This window comes from Cuculus canorus, chromosome 6 (genome assembly GCF_017976375.1).
Source record: "Cuculus canorus isolate bCucCan1 chromosome 6, bCucCan1.pri, whole genome shotgun sequence".
Taxonomy (NCBI): domain Eukaryota; kingdom Metazoa; phylum Chordata; class Aves; order Cuculiformes; family Cuculidae; genus Cuculus; species Cuculus canorus.
Genome location: NC_071406.1, coordinates 29,205,798 through 29,220,304, shown reverse-complemented (window position 1 = coordinate 29,220,304; position 14,507 = coordinate 29,205,798). Strand labels below are relative to the sequence as shown.

Here is a 14,507-nt window from a genome sequence, read left to right as displayed (position 1 = left end):
TTATGCTTTTGGTGGCTTCACTCAGTCTTTTGTAAGATTTTTTTTGCCTGTTACTTATGCCTTGAGCCTTTAAGTAGTGATCTCTTAAATTGCGATGGTTAGGCCACCACATGTTCTCTGTGCAGTTTGTTTTAAATGAAGGCTGTTAATGAGGTCAGGTTCACAGAGAAGTAATATTTTTAGCTTAATAGGTAGCAGGTGGAAAAAAAATACTTTTAGACACATGCATCCTTTTTCAACTCTGTTTTCCTTGAGTAACTGTAAGAAAATCAATAGAGAAGTTTGGTCATTTTTTACATCAGAGAACTTTTTCCCCCCCCACTGTTATTTTATACATCTATGTAGATTATACAGCAAACGGTTTTGGCAGCAGCAAAAAGAACAACGCCTTGCAAGTCAATGTAGTTAAAAAACTGTGGAACTGTCAGTATTGTCAATTGAGAAATTACTTTAGCTGTGAAGCTGTTCTACAAATCTAATGGTATTCCAAATTACTCCTGGAATGCAGTTAGCATTGTCCTAATAAATATTGCACTTTGATACCTGTTAGTGAAAACTGTTTCCATTCTGTTGTTCTATACTTCTGGAAATAATTTAGGCCAGGGACAGAAGCCGTTGTGAATCAGCATGTGTCCTGCTTTACGAGTACTTATCCATTCTGATGAAAGATGAGATAAACAGAAGGAAAGAACCATACCTACAGCCCTGAGCAGGCAGATTCTTTTGCAGATAGAAGTCAGGTGTCTTGAGTGAATATTTTATACTTTAAGAATGGAATAAGGTCTCCCCTCAACCTCCTCTTCTCAAGGCTAAACACCCCCAGTTCCCTCAGCTGGTCCTCATAAGACTTGTTCTCCAGCCCCTTCACCAGCTTTGTTGCTCTTCTCTGGACACTCTCCAGAGCCTCAACATCCTTCTTGTGGTGAGGGGCCCAGAACTGAACACAGGATTTGAGGTGCAGTACCAGTGCCGAGTACAGGGGGAGAATAACCTCCCTGGCCCTGCTGGTCACGCCATTTCTGGTACAAGCCAAGATGCCACTGGCCTTCTTGGCCCCCTGGGCACAATGCTGGCTCATGTTCAGTTGCTGTCAATCAACACCCCGAGGTCCTTCTCCTCCAGGCAGCTTTCCAGCCACTCTTCCCCCAGTCTGTAGCACTGCACAGGGCTGTTGTGCCCCAAGTGCAGGACCCGGCCTTTGGCCTTGTTAAACCTCATGCCATTGGTCCCAGCCCAGCAGTCCAGCCTGTTCAGATCCCTTTGCAGAGCCTCCCTACCCTCCAGCAGATCCACACTTCCACCCAGCTTAGTGTTGTCTGCAAACTTTCTGAGGGTGCACTCGATGCCTTCATCCAGGTCACTGATAAAGATATTGAACAGGACTGGACCCAGTACTGAGCCCTGGGGGGCGCCACTTGTGATGGGAGGTTTCAGAATGCTAAGCTATTGTCACTTTGGCATAGATAATCTTAGGTTTTAATTTTTAAAATGAACAGTGATGTTACTATTCTGAAAAATACCCTCCCCAAATAAGTATATATTTTTTTTTGCATCATAATTACTTTAATAATTTATGTTCTTGACATTTTGCTTCTTGGTCTTTTGCATGGAGGTCTTTTGCGTTCTGCCAAATTTTAGAGTATGTGATTAAAATATTGCAAAACAGATAATTAGTTTTGGGGCTTGTGAAATGAACTATAAAACATAAACTGAGCTAAAGCAGCTTTTCCAGCAGTGTGTTATAAGACAAACCATTGTTTTTCTTGGTAAATCTTGTGCCAGCTGTGTTGAGCTATTTGCAAAAAGGGGAAAGTTACAGAAGGCTTCAAAAAGAGTAAGTGAAGAGCTTAGATTAATGGCATTTAGAGGCTGCTTTCTAAGTCAGAGTGAAAAATCTGTAACTATAGGCATCAAGGGCAAAGTTCCTAGGCTTTATCATTCCCTTTTAGGGAACTGCTAAACTTGAATTTCTGGCAGCAGCTCAGTTCCTTCAGGATTTGTGGGAAGGACTGTATGGAAGCACTTGCAGTTACTGTTTAGAATATTTATAAATTTTTTTACATTCCCAACTTGAAGAAAACTTGCAGTTGCTGACTCTAGAGGATCATACAAAGATTCCTGAGCTTGAGGAGTTGGATTCCTTACAGGGCTGAGAAAATGTGTTGGGAGATTGCCTTGGTAGTCCCTTCACAGAGACCAAGTAAACTCTGTTTAACATCTTGGAAATGGTTTACTCTTCTAGTTAAAACTAAAAGAAGCAACTCCAGTGGATTTATTTCCTCTTTTCTTTGCTACCAATAAACACTTCAGCTTTGCCACAGTTCTTGAGTTTTACCAAAATTTTTACAGTGCTTTGTACCATTGAAGCCTCCAACTCATTGTTTAATTGTGCTTCTTTCTTCTATGAGTTTTGTCTGAAGAACAAAGTCTGCACAGTCTCTGTGGAGTAAGCTTGCTAGCTATTCCTGTCCTACTCAGAATCCGGAAACAGTTCGCGAGAAACTTGATGAAGTCCTTGCTGCTGATTCCTTTTTTTTTTTTCCAGAGTAATTTAATTTTTTTTTTTGTTTTTATCATGTCAGGAATATTCTGTTCTCTCTCCCAAAGGGGTCTGCAGAAAGGTCATAGCCTCCTCAGGTGATCTCAGGGTGCTGCTGAGAGCTGGATTTTGAGTTATTGCATGGTACTAAATCTGTAAACAGGAGTCAAACCAATGAGCTCTTCCTTTATTCTCAGTGTAAATATAATGGAGAAACTAGAATTAAGGTCAGAGCTGAAGCCAGGCAGAAGAATAGATGGATTATAGTTCTTTCAGAATATTTTTTCCTCAGTGCACTGGCTGATGTTATGCGGCTCCTTAACAGTATGAACCATCAAGCCCTCTCCTTTCACTCTCCTGGGAAGTATGTGTCTGTAATGCCTTACCAATCAATCCTAATCAGCCACTAATACTGAGACAAGCTGCATAGTGTTTGCAGTAGATTTGTATGTTTGTTTCATTCTTACCACCTTACACAGGTAGAATATTTCATTTTTGGAGAGAAATTGCCATGATGCATTTGAACTCAAATTGGTTTGATGTTAATATCCAAAAGCATCAAAAGACCTTGGATTCTGTTTAAAGTTCTGTTGCTTGTTGAAAAATTGGAAAAGCTTAGAGCAGTTTTCTAAGAACTCAGTGAATAATTCAGGTATGAGGCTTGAGACATGGATGATAACAAGAGTTTATACCATACTTGTAAGTTTCAGGACTCTACCCTGCACCAAAACTCCCTGACAGTGCATTATTATGTGAGCACTGTAATTACTATGCCATATTTAGCACCTTGTTTCATTTTGTGCATTCCTAAATGTACAGTCGAAGGTTGGTAGCCTGTTCCTGTATGTCAGAGACCAGCTCTGTGCAGATCTGAGGGCAGTGTTTCTAGTATAAAGTTTCTTGTTTTGAGGACAGTCGTTCTACTCGTGTAACGGAACCTCCTTCACTTCCACCCTCCAGCACTCTGGATTAACAAGTCATCCTCAGTCATCTGCAGAGTATTATTTTTCTTGGAAGTGAAACATGCTGTATTGAATCACGGTGAACTCTATTGGAGCGGCTTGTGGGTTTCTACTTTGAGCTCTTCAATTAAGACTAAGAAATTCTAAGAATTTCTGGGGTAGGCAATCATACCTAAAACATGGAGAATTCCCACGTTTTGCTTATGGTTGCTGAAATCTGAATTGCCTTCTGCTTTCTACTTTTTAACGAGTTCAGTTTGTCCTAAGAATGTGTACAGGTAATAATTGGGTACGTAAACTGTCTTTATTATTGCCTAAACTTGTGCTGCTATACCCGTATTAAATATTGACTTGTATTAGTTTACTGGATTGCTCTTCCAAGGTATTTGGAACAGCATTAGCAGGGTTGCTTTCTCAGACTTTTTGTGCTCTTTCCCAGTGGTTTCTGGTTTCTCTTTTTCATCTTCAAGCAAGACTTTTGAAAGCCTTTCCAAGTTTGGCCATGATGAGAATGTTTAGTTTTGCTGACATAAACAGAGTAACAAGCATTTCCTGAACAGAAGCTTTTGTAATCTTTGTACAAGTCTTTCTTTTTTTTCTTACAGCTATCTTACTGATTTTGCTTTACTGAAACATTATAATTCGTAAGTTTTGCTACCTTACATTTGTGATTCTGAGGATAAGTCTGCATTACGATCTGCACTTGGAATTCTCTTGTTTACATTAATTTTCCTAAGATAGTTTTTCCAGCAGATAAATTTTACTTGGTTTTTGAGAATTTGCGTGTGAAGTTGCAGTGCTTTGCTGTCTGTCTGTGCGGAGCCTTGTAATTAGAGAAAAAAAATCAAATAAAAAGCAACCAGAAACAAGTCACTTTGAAGACCAGGTGAGAATACTGCTGTCCTTAATCAGAAGAGGACGTGCTCCCAGTCACAGCACGCTAGGCCACACTAGAATCTAGGAATTGTACCCAGGAATTCTACTGTGATACTAAGTCTCATGCTGTTCTGAGTTGAACTAAATGTCTGCAGGAAACATTCCATTGTCTGTAGTAGTGACCTGCGTACTCACCATGAGTCTGTGTTGAAGGTCTGACCACTATCTTGTAATGTCCTGGCAGCATGATTTTTTTTTAACGAGGGAGAGGATGGCAAATCTCAGTGTTGTGGTGTACCAAAAGGGTAAATGTCATTAACATGTTTTCTGAGAATGCAGTTGTTGTGCATACTTTGAAACACTGGATTTTTAAAATGTTAATATTAATTCCCAAAGCAACTATGTATTAACTTTTGGGTTTGGGATTTTATTCCTTCTGTAAAAGTTTTCCTAAATTGTTTTGTCAACCTTTTATTCTGGCTTGATATAGTTACTATGTTGGTCTTCATTTCTAGTATAGTGTAACCTTGCATTTGTGGAATAATTTTCCTTCTGCGTATGTCATATTACTGTAGGTAACAGCAGACTTCCATTAAAATACCACTTGTAATTTCATTAAAATTGTAAACCCAACAGTGAAGTGAAATTGTAGTATAGCTTAATTCAGAAGGGACACAAATATATTTTAAAGGCTTCGAAATTACTTATATTTAAATGTTTACTGTTAGATTTTCACTTGTAAAGTAACACTGAGCTGGAGGGAGACCTTATAAAGGGAGGTTCTGAGACTAGATTGTTGAAAACTTTTCCTATTAGAAATTAGATTTGAAACAAAATTCAGGGTGTCTATTTCTGCATTTAAGATATCCATTTTAGTACAACTGCTAGAGTTTCATCTAAATCCTTAAAACTGAGGTGTGGATGTGTTCTTTAAAGGTTCCCTTTTGAGCAGAAATAGTGACTATGCATAGTAAGGAAATCTGTTGCTTTCTCCCTGTCTCTGCTTCTTCAGGCTCCCATCCCAAAGAGTGCTCTTGTTCCTGTGATACCTATTACCAAATCAACAGGATCACGATTCCGAAACAGTGTAGAAGGACTGAATCAGGAGATTGAGATAATAATTAAGGAGACGGGTGACAAAGAGGAACAGCTTGTTGTATGTATCTGCCACCATGATTGCTTTCTATACTTATTTTGGGTTGCTTTGATGTTTTTAAGAGTCATAAACTTTACTTTATGTAGTTTTTGAATTAATTTTCTCTGGAATAAGTTTTGATTTATTTAATAACGGTAGTTGAAAAGCCTATTGGAAAGCAGAAAGAAGAAAAGCATTAAAGCTTGAATCTGAACCTTTTCCTATGTGATTACTGTGATGTAACTATTTTTCCAATAAAATAAATCTCTTATTTGGAGAGCATTTGTAGTAACTTTTTCTTCTGTCTGCCCATGCAGAACTGTCCTCATACTGCTTGATGTATAACTTGCCCATTTTTAACGTTAATTTTATTTTTAGATATTCTTTGAGGTAAATTTAGTACTAAAATATCAGAAATACAGGCCACTAAGACGATTAAGGGCCTGGAACCTCTTTCGTAGGAGGAGAGGCTGAGAGAGCTGGGACTGTTTAGCCTTAAAAAAGAGAAAGCTCAGGGGGATCTTATCAATGTGTATAAATACCTAATATGCAGGAATGAAGAGGAGGGAGCTGCTCCCTCGGTAGTGCCCAGTGACAGGGCAAGGGGCAGTGGTCATAAATGAAAAAAATTAAATTCAGTCTGAACACAGAAAACACCACCTTTTTTTTGTTAAATGTGTGAGGGTGCTCAAAACTGGAGCAAGTTGCCCAGAGAGGTTATGGAATCACTGTGGAGATATGTAAAACCTGACTGGACACAGCCCTGGGCAGACTGCTCTGGCTGACCCTGCTTGAGCAGAGGTGTTGGACTTGGGTGATCTCAAGAGGTCCCTTCTAACCTCAGCAATTCTGTGTGTCTGTGCAAGATTGAAAACTGTTGTCCTTTGTTGTCAAATCCTACTTTATTTTCTGTTGTTGTCTTGTGTAACGAATAAAACTTTCTACTCCAAGCACCTGAAACTTCTGTTAAACACAAAAAACCCTTCAGTGTTACTGAATTTAAATTGCTAACCAGACGAGAGCAGCCATCTCATACCTTTTCCTTTTAACAGCCTCAAGATATTCCAGATGGCCACCGTGCACCACCTCCATTGGTTCAACGTAGTAGTAGTACTCGCAGCATTGATACCCAAACACCTGGTGGAGCGGATAGAGGGAGTAACAACAGCAGCCGCTCTCAGTCAGTGTCTCCAGCCTCATTTCTTACCATTTCTAATGAAGGCAGTGAAGAAAGTCCATGTTCTACAGATGATCATCTTGCTGATTCCAGAGATAAAGGTACTGCGTAACTTATTTAACTTATTGCAAACTGTTAGTTCATTGCTGAGTGCATGAACATGTAGTAAAACAGGGAATTCATGTCTCACATCCATGGAGAAATGGTATTTTTTTTTAATTATTCCAAATACTGTGTGTGCAAGCACGTCTAGTGCTCAGTTATTGAAATTGCGTAGACGTGACTGAGGAATGTGCTTCCCAAAGAAGCCTTTTGGTTTTAAATTACTTCAAGAAAGCTGAAGAAGCAAGAGGTGGAACAGTCAGGTAGACTAGTCCTGTTGTCATGTGTTTAGTATGATCTCTGACAGAATGGGCAACCTTGCAGCATTTCATACATGTGCCTATGAAAGTTTGTGTTTAGGGATTTTAATTATGCTTTTTTACCGTAAGTCTTCTGAGATCTGCTAGGAGAAATTTACAATTGAATTTAGACCTTTTCTAGATTTAAAATAATGTGGCTTCTGCCAGTTTCTTTTGAGTAGATGGTACTGGCATAGGACCATAGATTCAGGTTTACAGTTACAAACTGTCCAGGAGTGAACAGAGATTGCAGTGGGGTGTGGGAGTGGTATAAGGGGAAATAGAAAGGAGGAGAGAGATTGAGATAAAGGTTTACAAATGAAGACTTGGAGATGAATTGAAATGTTCCTTAATTTTGTAACATGGGTAATGAAGTGATTTTCAATTTGGGGGGCGTTTAGACATAGTTGTATTTATTTTTATAGTGTGACACATTTAAACAATGAGATATTCTGTTCCTGCAGAGAACGGGAATAATTCTCCCTTGCCGAAATATGCTACCTCACCAAAACCCAACAATAGCTACATGTTCAAGCGTGAACCTCCAGAGGGCTGTGAAAAGGTGAAAGTCTTTGAGGAAAGCTTGTAAGTTTATCTTTACTACATAAGAAGTAACATTCAACATATGTGGTTACCTGTTGGTTTATTGACTTTGTCAGATCAAAATTACACTTTTACAGAGATTTGGGCCACACTAAGGTGATCATACAAAGGAAGCAGAAGTCTAGAAGAGTGGATCCCTCTGTGATCGAACAGCTCAGAGATAGGCCATACTAGGAGTATTGCTATGCCAGCTTTCTTTCACAAGGCTTGCTATATAAGTTTCTGGAGAACCTGATCAAGAATATGTTCTCATAGATTAGATTTGCCAATTCATGGGCAGGGTTTGTGATCCCCGATATGAAGTTAGTGCATGTATTCCTTGGGTTTGGAGATAGCCTGTCCTAATAATGTGCTGTTGATCTCATGCAAGTGGTTTAAATAATTTTGCTGTTTGCAGTGTGGTGTGAATGTCATTAAGGTATGATTGATCAGCTGAAATACTTCAAGTTTAAACTTCAGCTTGTTTCTGGTGATGCATACAGCAATATATACCTGCCATTAACAGAATTTGATTGTTCAGTGCCATTTTAAAACTATTGTGTGTTTTCCCTTTCTAGGCCAAAGCCACTGCATGAAATTCCAGCCTTCTATTGCCCTGACAAGAATAAAGTGAATTTCATTCCTAAAAGTGGCTCTGCTTTCTGTCTTGTCAGCATCCTCAAGCCACTTCTTCCCACACAGGAGCTCACGCTTAAAGGCAGTACACACAGCCTGACTGTCTCCTCCACCATGACGCCCAGTTTGTTACAGCCCATTGCTGTGGCTGCCTTGTCTACAAACACAGACCAAGACAGGATCTCTCATGGAACAAGTACATTAATACCACAGACCTCTCTACTCCAGCCGTCAGGATGTATTGAGGAAGCTGAAGGACAGATTTAGATTGTCTTGATGTTTTTCTGGGCAACTACTGGGGAAAGAATTGGAACCAGTTGACTGGACCTTTCTGTCCACACTATTTACATCATTTTAACAATTTATGACACTGTCATAATTGAACTGTTTGTATAACTGACAGTTTGGTAGCACAGTGAGAAGTTCAGGAGAATGCAGCAACTGATACTTTGTTGCACTGTCTGCTCATGAAGACTGGTTCTGGTTTGCTCCTGCTTTTTTAAACACTGGTGAAAACAGACTGTCATAATCCTTTGCCACTTAAAGGACCAGTTGTTGTGATGCTGGCTGTCCTTTGACTTTTTTTCCCATTAAAATAAAAATCTGAAGACCAACCAGTTGATCCCATTAACCATTGTAATGTGCAGGGGGAGGGGCAATCGGATGGTTTTGCAAGATGTCTTTTGTATGAAACTGTGTATTTTGTAACAAAACTTGCCTTTTCTGGTGCATAGCAGATGGTGTTTAGAAGATGCTTTCCTGGTGACAGTACACAACCCCCTTTTTTCTTTTTTTTTGTACGGAAGGTTCTTTTTTACTTGGCTGTTTTACAGCTGCTGGGACCAAAGGGTTGCTGAAGTATTTCAGCAGTCTGGAATTATGTGACCTTGCTGAACAGCCTCAGCCCTAACAAAATAAGTTAATGTGTTTGAAAGCTTTGAAACGGAAGAGTATCCACAAAGCAGTGTTAGTATATAGTGTACATTTTTTGATCTTGGACATTTGTGCTCCAGAATAGTCACATTCTTAAAACTCCTTCCTTCACAGAATTCCCATCAGTGTCTTGTTTATTGGCTGGAAAACTGCATTTTAAAGCACTTGCCCAGTATTGTTCCATTTGTCCATAAGATTTTTGTGCAGGGTTGGGGGGAAAAACATGTTATCCTCTTTACTTAGTGTACTTTCTTGCAGAAAATATGCCACTTGCCTCTTAAAGGCTTGCTTGGCTACTTATGGAGTTAGCCTGAATCATTAATTGCCCTTGGTACAAATTTGCTCTGACATGACTCATCACTGTATTATAGTCTCTGGCCACATCCTACTGGAATATCTGTGCATGACCTTTTGTCATAGTGGTGTTTTGTGTGTCCGTTGAAGGTGATGGTTTGTCAGGCATGGTGTCTGTTACACAGAAGTTTACAGCAGCAGATACCTTCTTCCTTTTTGGCTAGCAACTTAGGCTAGCGTGTAAAGCAGAGGATTTTTTGATACCTGGTCTTTTGTTACTTTGAAATTGTAAAAAAAGATGAGAAGAGGGGGAAGGCGATTGAAAACAGAAACTGTTCAGGAGCTTCAGTGAGGTTTCTCAAGTGTTCCTAGAGTGATTTCCTTGGGTTTGAGTAAATACAGTGTAGATATGCAAAAAACTGCAATGACCTGAATACCAGTGTCATATCAACTTACAAATCAAGGTGACCTTGTACCTCTTTTACAGATTTAGATTCAGTGATTTCAAAGTAAGCGTCATCATGGACAGTCTCTGGTGCTGAGTATTGGTCTTTTACACACAAGCAGTTCTCACTGGTTTGCAGGTTTGCGTAGGCATCGCTCCCATGCATCAGTTGCATACTCAGGTCCCCTTGTAACTGCATCTTTAACTGCAAATACAACAAATTCTGTTCAGTGATTAGTATGCTTAATTTGGTTGCAAACATTTCACTTGGGAGAAAGAGAAAAGAAAAAACAACAAACCTGCATATCTGTGCAGATAGACCATAGTTTTCATGCGCATTTACTGTTCCTTTAAATCCTATGTGGACAACTATGATAGCAGAAGTACTTTACTCAGCAAGTAAGTGTAATTCACAATAGCACACACAAGTCCTGTGCTCACAGTAAAATGATGCCCTTTTTAAAACTTCATGCAAAAATTCAGCAGATTAAAAATGTACCAGGAAGTATTAGGTTATTAGACCTGTTAAATCAGCAAACAAGCAGAATTTGGTTTACTGTCTTTTTTCCCATCGAAGTAGATGGGACTGTGCAGGTGGAACTAGAGAACTCTGTTTTGAAGTAGCAGCTCTGAGTTACATTGAAGAAGTCATTGAGGGACAGAGTTTTAAAATGCATGTCTTTTTGCATCAGATTTCTGTAATTTGGCCAACTTATAATTCTTTTCTAGGTTTTGCAGACATTAGTTTCTTCTGAAACAGTTACAGTACAACTTGAAGTCTATAATTTACTGCTTTAGATAGGTTTGTTTAGACACTTCATATGACTGCATTCATGGGAGATCAGATCATTTGGGTGAAGGAAGTGCTTATAAGTCTGGTTTCTGTAACAATAGCATGTAAAGAGCTTCTCCATCGATGCCAAACTGCCTAGTGCTTTATCAGGAAATCTTAACTGAATGGTTAAGAACCAAAGGGCTAAAGTTAACAAATAGCCTTTTTTACAGCCTTGAGACTTAAGTGACTTCACCAAAACTGTATTTGATATTTGTTTTCGCCACGGAGTGACTCTCCCAAATAGCTGTGGGCTTTCTTACTCTAAGACTTTCCTCTGCACCTGTTGTAGTCCTTGAGCATCTCTTTGGTAGTTTACGTTGTGTGTTATTGGATGGTATACTGTACAAATTAGTGAGCTGCTCTGATAAAAACCAAATGTATGTATGTGAGGTTTTTGCTTTTTATAAAAACAAAACTGCATTCAGGACAGCATTCAGTCTCTTTTATACGCAGGACAACTCTACTGTTGCCATGGCAGCTCTACTTTATTCTGAATCCACACTGAAGACTCAGAATTAAGAAAATATGACAGCTCTTGATCTGAGACCAGCTTTTACATGTGTGCATACAAAAATTAGCCTTAAACTTTTTATGTGCTGTCTTGTGCCATAGTAGAGCTGTTAGATAAAGTATTTAAATCAATTTTGAAATAGCTTTGAGAGTGCATGGAGCTTTTTAAAAATTCTTTTATGTATAGAGTGGTATATTCATTTTTTGGGTAAGGTTGACCCATGCATTTACTCAAGCACAGTTTTACTGAAAGAATTCAAGTTCTTTTGGCATACTTTAAATCCAAACTATGCATAGACCTGGTCAGTTCCTTGATTGCCTACTTCGTAGCTAAAAATTAAAGGTCTGTTCTTAGGCACAACTTGACACATTTGGTACTCGTTGTTTTCTTGGTATTTCACGCTTCTAGCCACACTTAAAGGCTGGTGGCACTGTTCAGTAACACTGACAGTTGATTTTGAGATGTACTAAATGGTGTTTCTCCAGTTGTAATTTCTACAGAAGTCACAAGGAAGGAAGTGATTGTAATGAAGGTCCGTGATGGCAGCTATGACTATTGGAATCCTTTTTACAAAAGCTCGAGGCATAAGGGAAGAGGACTTTTGTTAATGTTTGACCTGCTTCAGCTGTTCTGTTGGTGCCATAATCCTGTAGCAACAAATTTAAGTACTTGGAAAAGTGACAGATAATGCTTCAGTAAAAAGAAAGAAATTCTTGGTTGCACGTACGTGTCCCAAGTGATGAAAAAAGGGAGTGAAAATTAATTATTGCGTACTGTGGAAGTATATGATGGCAGTTTCTGATTTACATAAAGCAATAGCAGCTCTTTAAAAGTATATTTAGTCTCAGGGCTATCTTTTTGTTTGTTCTAAAATACAATTTACTGGAATTCAAAATCTGAGATTGTTGGAAAACACTGAAGCTTAGCCTTTTGAGAAGAAAAAAATCAGTCATTTCCATTAACCTTTGTTCTGCCTCAGGCCTAACTTCTTGTTGCTTATTGAGTTTAGTAGAATTCAATAGTACAGCAGTAATTCTTTGCTGAAGGAATCTGTTCTCTCCCTGCTATTCCTGAAACGCTAACTGATGTTTTCACAGTAACTCACTGCCCATTATATCCATATTTCCTTGCTGGATGTTTCCTTTCTGAGTACCTGACAGCTTCTCTGTGAACCTGAAATGGCAAAGGAGAATGCATGGAAGGATTTGTAGTTGCACAGATCACTGCTGCAGGTGCCTTCTTGGGTATCTTGTTTTGCATCTGCCTCATCATGCGCACACGCATAGTCTGTGTAGGTCTGCCTTTTCTATCTTTCTGGTTTGAAACAGGACTGGTATTTCTAAGATTATTTTTTTTATGCAGGCCTGTTGTCATCCAGAACTGACACACGCTTACTCGTGTCTCCAAAGCAAAGCTTGTGTGTCATTCTTACTTGTTTTTATGAAATGCAAAAAAAAAAAAAAAGGCATCAAAACACTTGAGAATGTCAAGACTGTCCTTTCTCCATATAATTCCATAATCTAACGTGTGTGCCCTTCATCAAATGTCATAGCCTACAGGTGTCATTATGGCTTAGACACAAACCAGGTTGGCATGTATTAAAACAAAAATTTTGCTCTTAGAAAAGGTGACAGAAGATTACACCTTTCCTAAGCTAGGGAGGAGAAAAGCACCGTGGAAGATTCGATTTGTGATCAAAGAGTTCTTATGGAATTGCTTTTCTCAACCTGGGTATGCAGGAAAACAAAATGACCACTTGCTGCAAAGCGTACCTGTATATTTTCTTGCCATGAGTTTGTGAGTGTTCTGCAACTCTGAAAATCGGTTCTGTTCTTAGTGCTTTGTTTATACAAAGAATGACCTAGATGCATTGTTTTGAAACTGTTGCTTTGTGCATCAAGTGAGGAGAGAATGTTAACTATTCACAAGTGTGTTGTGAAATTCCAGTTCTGTACCCCAACTGAATTGCAACAGTCTTTTTCTGAATACTCCAAATGTAAGTGGAGTCCTGTTACTGCTTGCTGTATATCATTGCATGTCATCAGTAAATACTTAAGGTATGGTCTTTCTTTAATAGTTCTTCATTGGGATTTGTATTTGACTGCAGAGACTTCTGTAGTGTTGACGGGTTTATCTGAATTGCAGAAGAAGTCTTGGCCTGCTAACACTGCAAGTTAACATTTCTTACAGAAATTCCTTTTGAAACAACTCTTTGGAAAATCTAGTAAGCTAAAAAAAGAAAAAATGAAAACCCTTTCTGGACGCTTCATCCACCCTAATTATCAATGTCCTGGTAGCTAAAGAAGAATATTGCTTAGTTTTATCCTAAATTATTTCATTTATTGACATGCACTTTTGAGGGTAGCGGTCAAGGGGTGTCCAAAACTGCCATTAGATTTGCATTTGTATGAAATTGGCTGTTATATTTTCCTCTGTTACACTGTGATAACTTGTGGAGGTGTTTTTAACTATCTTGTACTGCTCAGTTACTTATTGCATGTAAGGCAATTTTTATAAGCAAGAGGAATTCCAGGGATGTTCTGCAAAAAGGGCCTATTCTGAGGTGATCTACACTGGTGTAAAACTAGAGCAGCTCAACTAATTTCAATGGAATTCTTGATTTAAACTAGTCTCTTTGCTATGTGTAGTTTTGCCAGTACTGTTTTGCACAATGTTATTTTGAATCTCGAGTTCTGACTTGTGAACTGGTTTCTACTGAAAAGGGTGAAAATTTTACAAACTGCAATAGTGGAATGTTTTTGGGATATTTTTTTTTTTTTGCCTAAAATAAAAAATCGTCACTTTGAGCTATGGGCTGATCTTGGATTTATTTTTAGTATCAAGGGGTTTGGTGTGCTCTGACAGCTTGAGGGTTTGCCTAAGAATTTACCCTGAGGGCAGTAGGTGTTTACTTCAAATAAAATACCCACTTTTAACCCTTTTGGAGGGAATTCATCAAGGTAGCAATCTCTGATTAATCCACAGTTTTATTCCCCCAGTGAATCCTCAGAATCGTCCTGAGAATCTGCCTTTCTCCATCGTCATCTGCAGTAGGTTTGGTCAGTTCCTGAGCACTTTACAATTCCACGCTTAGGGGAAGATACCACAAGTCCTGGATTTTGGGACCAGAAGGATTCAGTGTGTGTTCTGGGAGTGAAGGTGTGGGAACCGACATGAGGAA

General features: G+C 38.9%; 1 protein-coding gene across 1 annotated transcript in view; it reads left to right on the top strand.

Annotated features, from left to right (window-relative positions):
• FAM117B (family with sequence similarity 117 member B) overlaps nt 1–14,122 on the top strand; it is a 28,061-nt gene extending 13,939 nt beyond the window's left edge. Inside the window, exons 5-8 of the mRNA XM_054070229.1 lie at nt 5,390–5,533; nt 6,565–6,790; nt 7,555–7,675; nt 8,251–14,122. Coding sequence (XP_053926204.1) covers nt 5,390–5,533; nt 6,565–6,790; nt 7,555–7,675; nt 8,251–8,575 — 816 coding nt within the window. The 3' untranslated portion in view covers nt 8,576–14,122. The remainder of the gene's footprint in view (nt 1–5,389; nt 5,534–6,564; nt 6,791–7,554; nt 7,676–8,250) is intronic.
• The last annotated feature ends 385 nt before the right edge of the window (nt 14,123–14,507 follow it).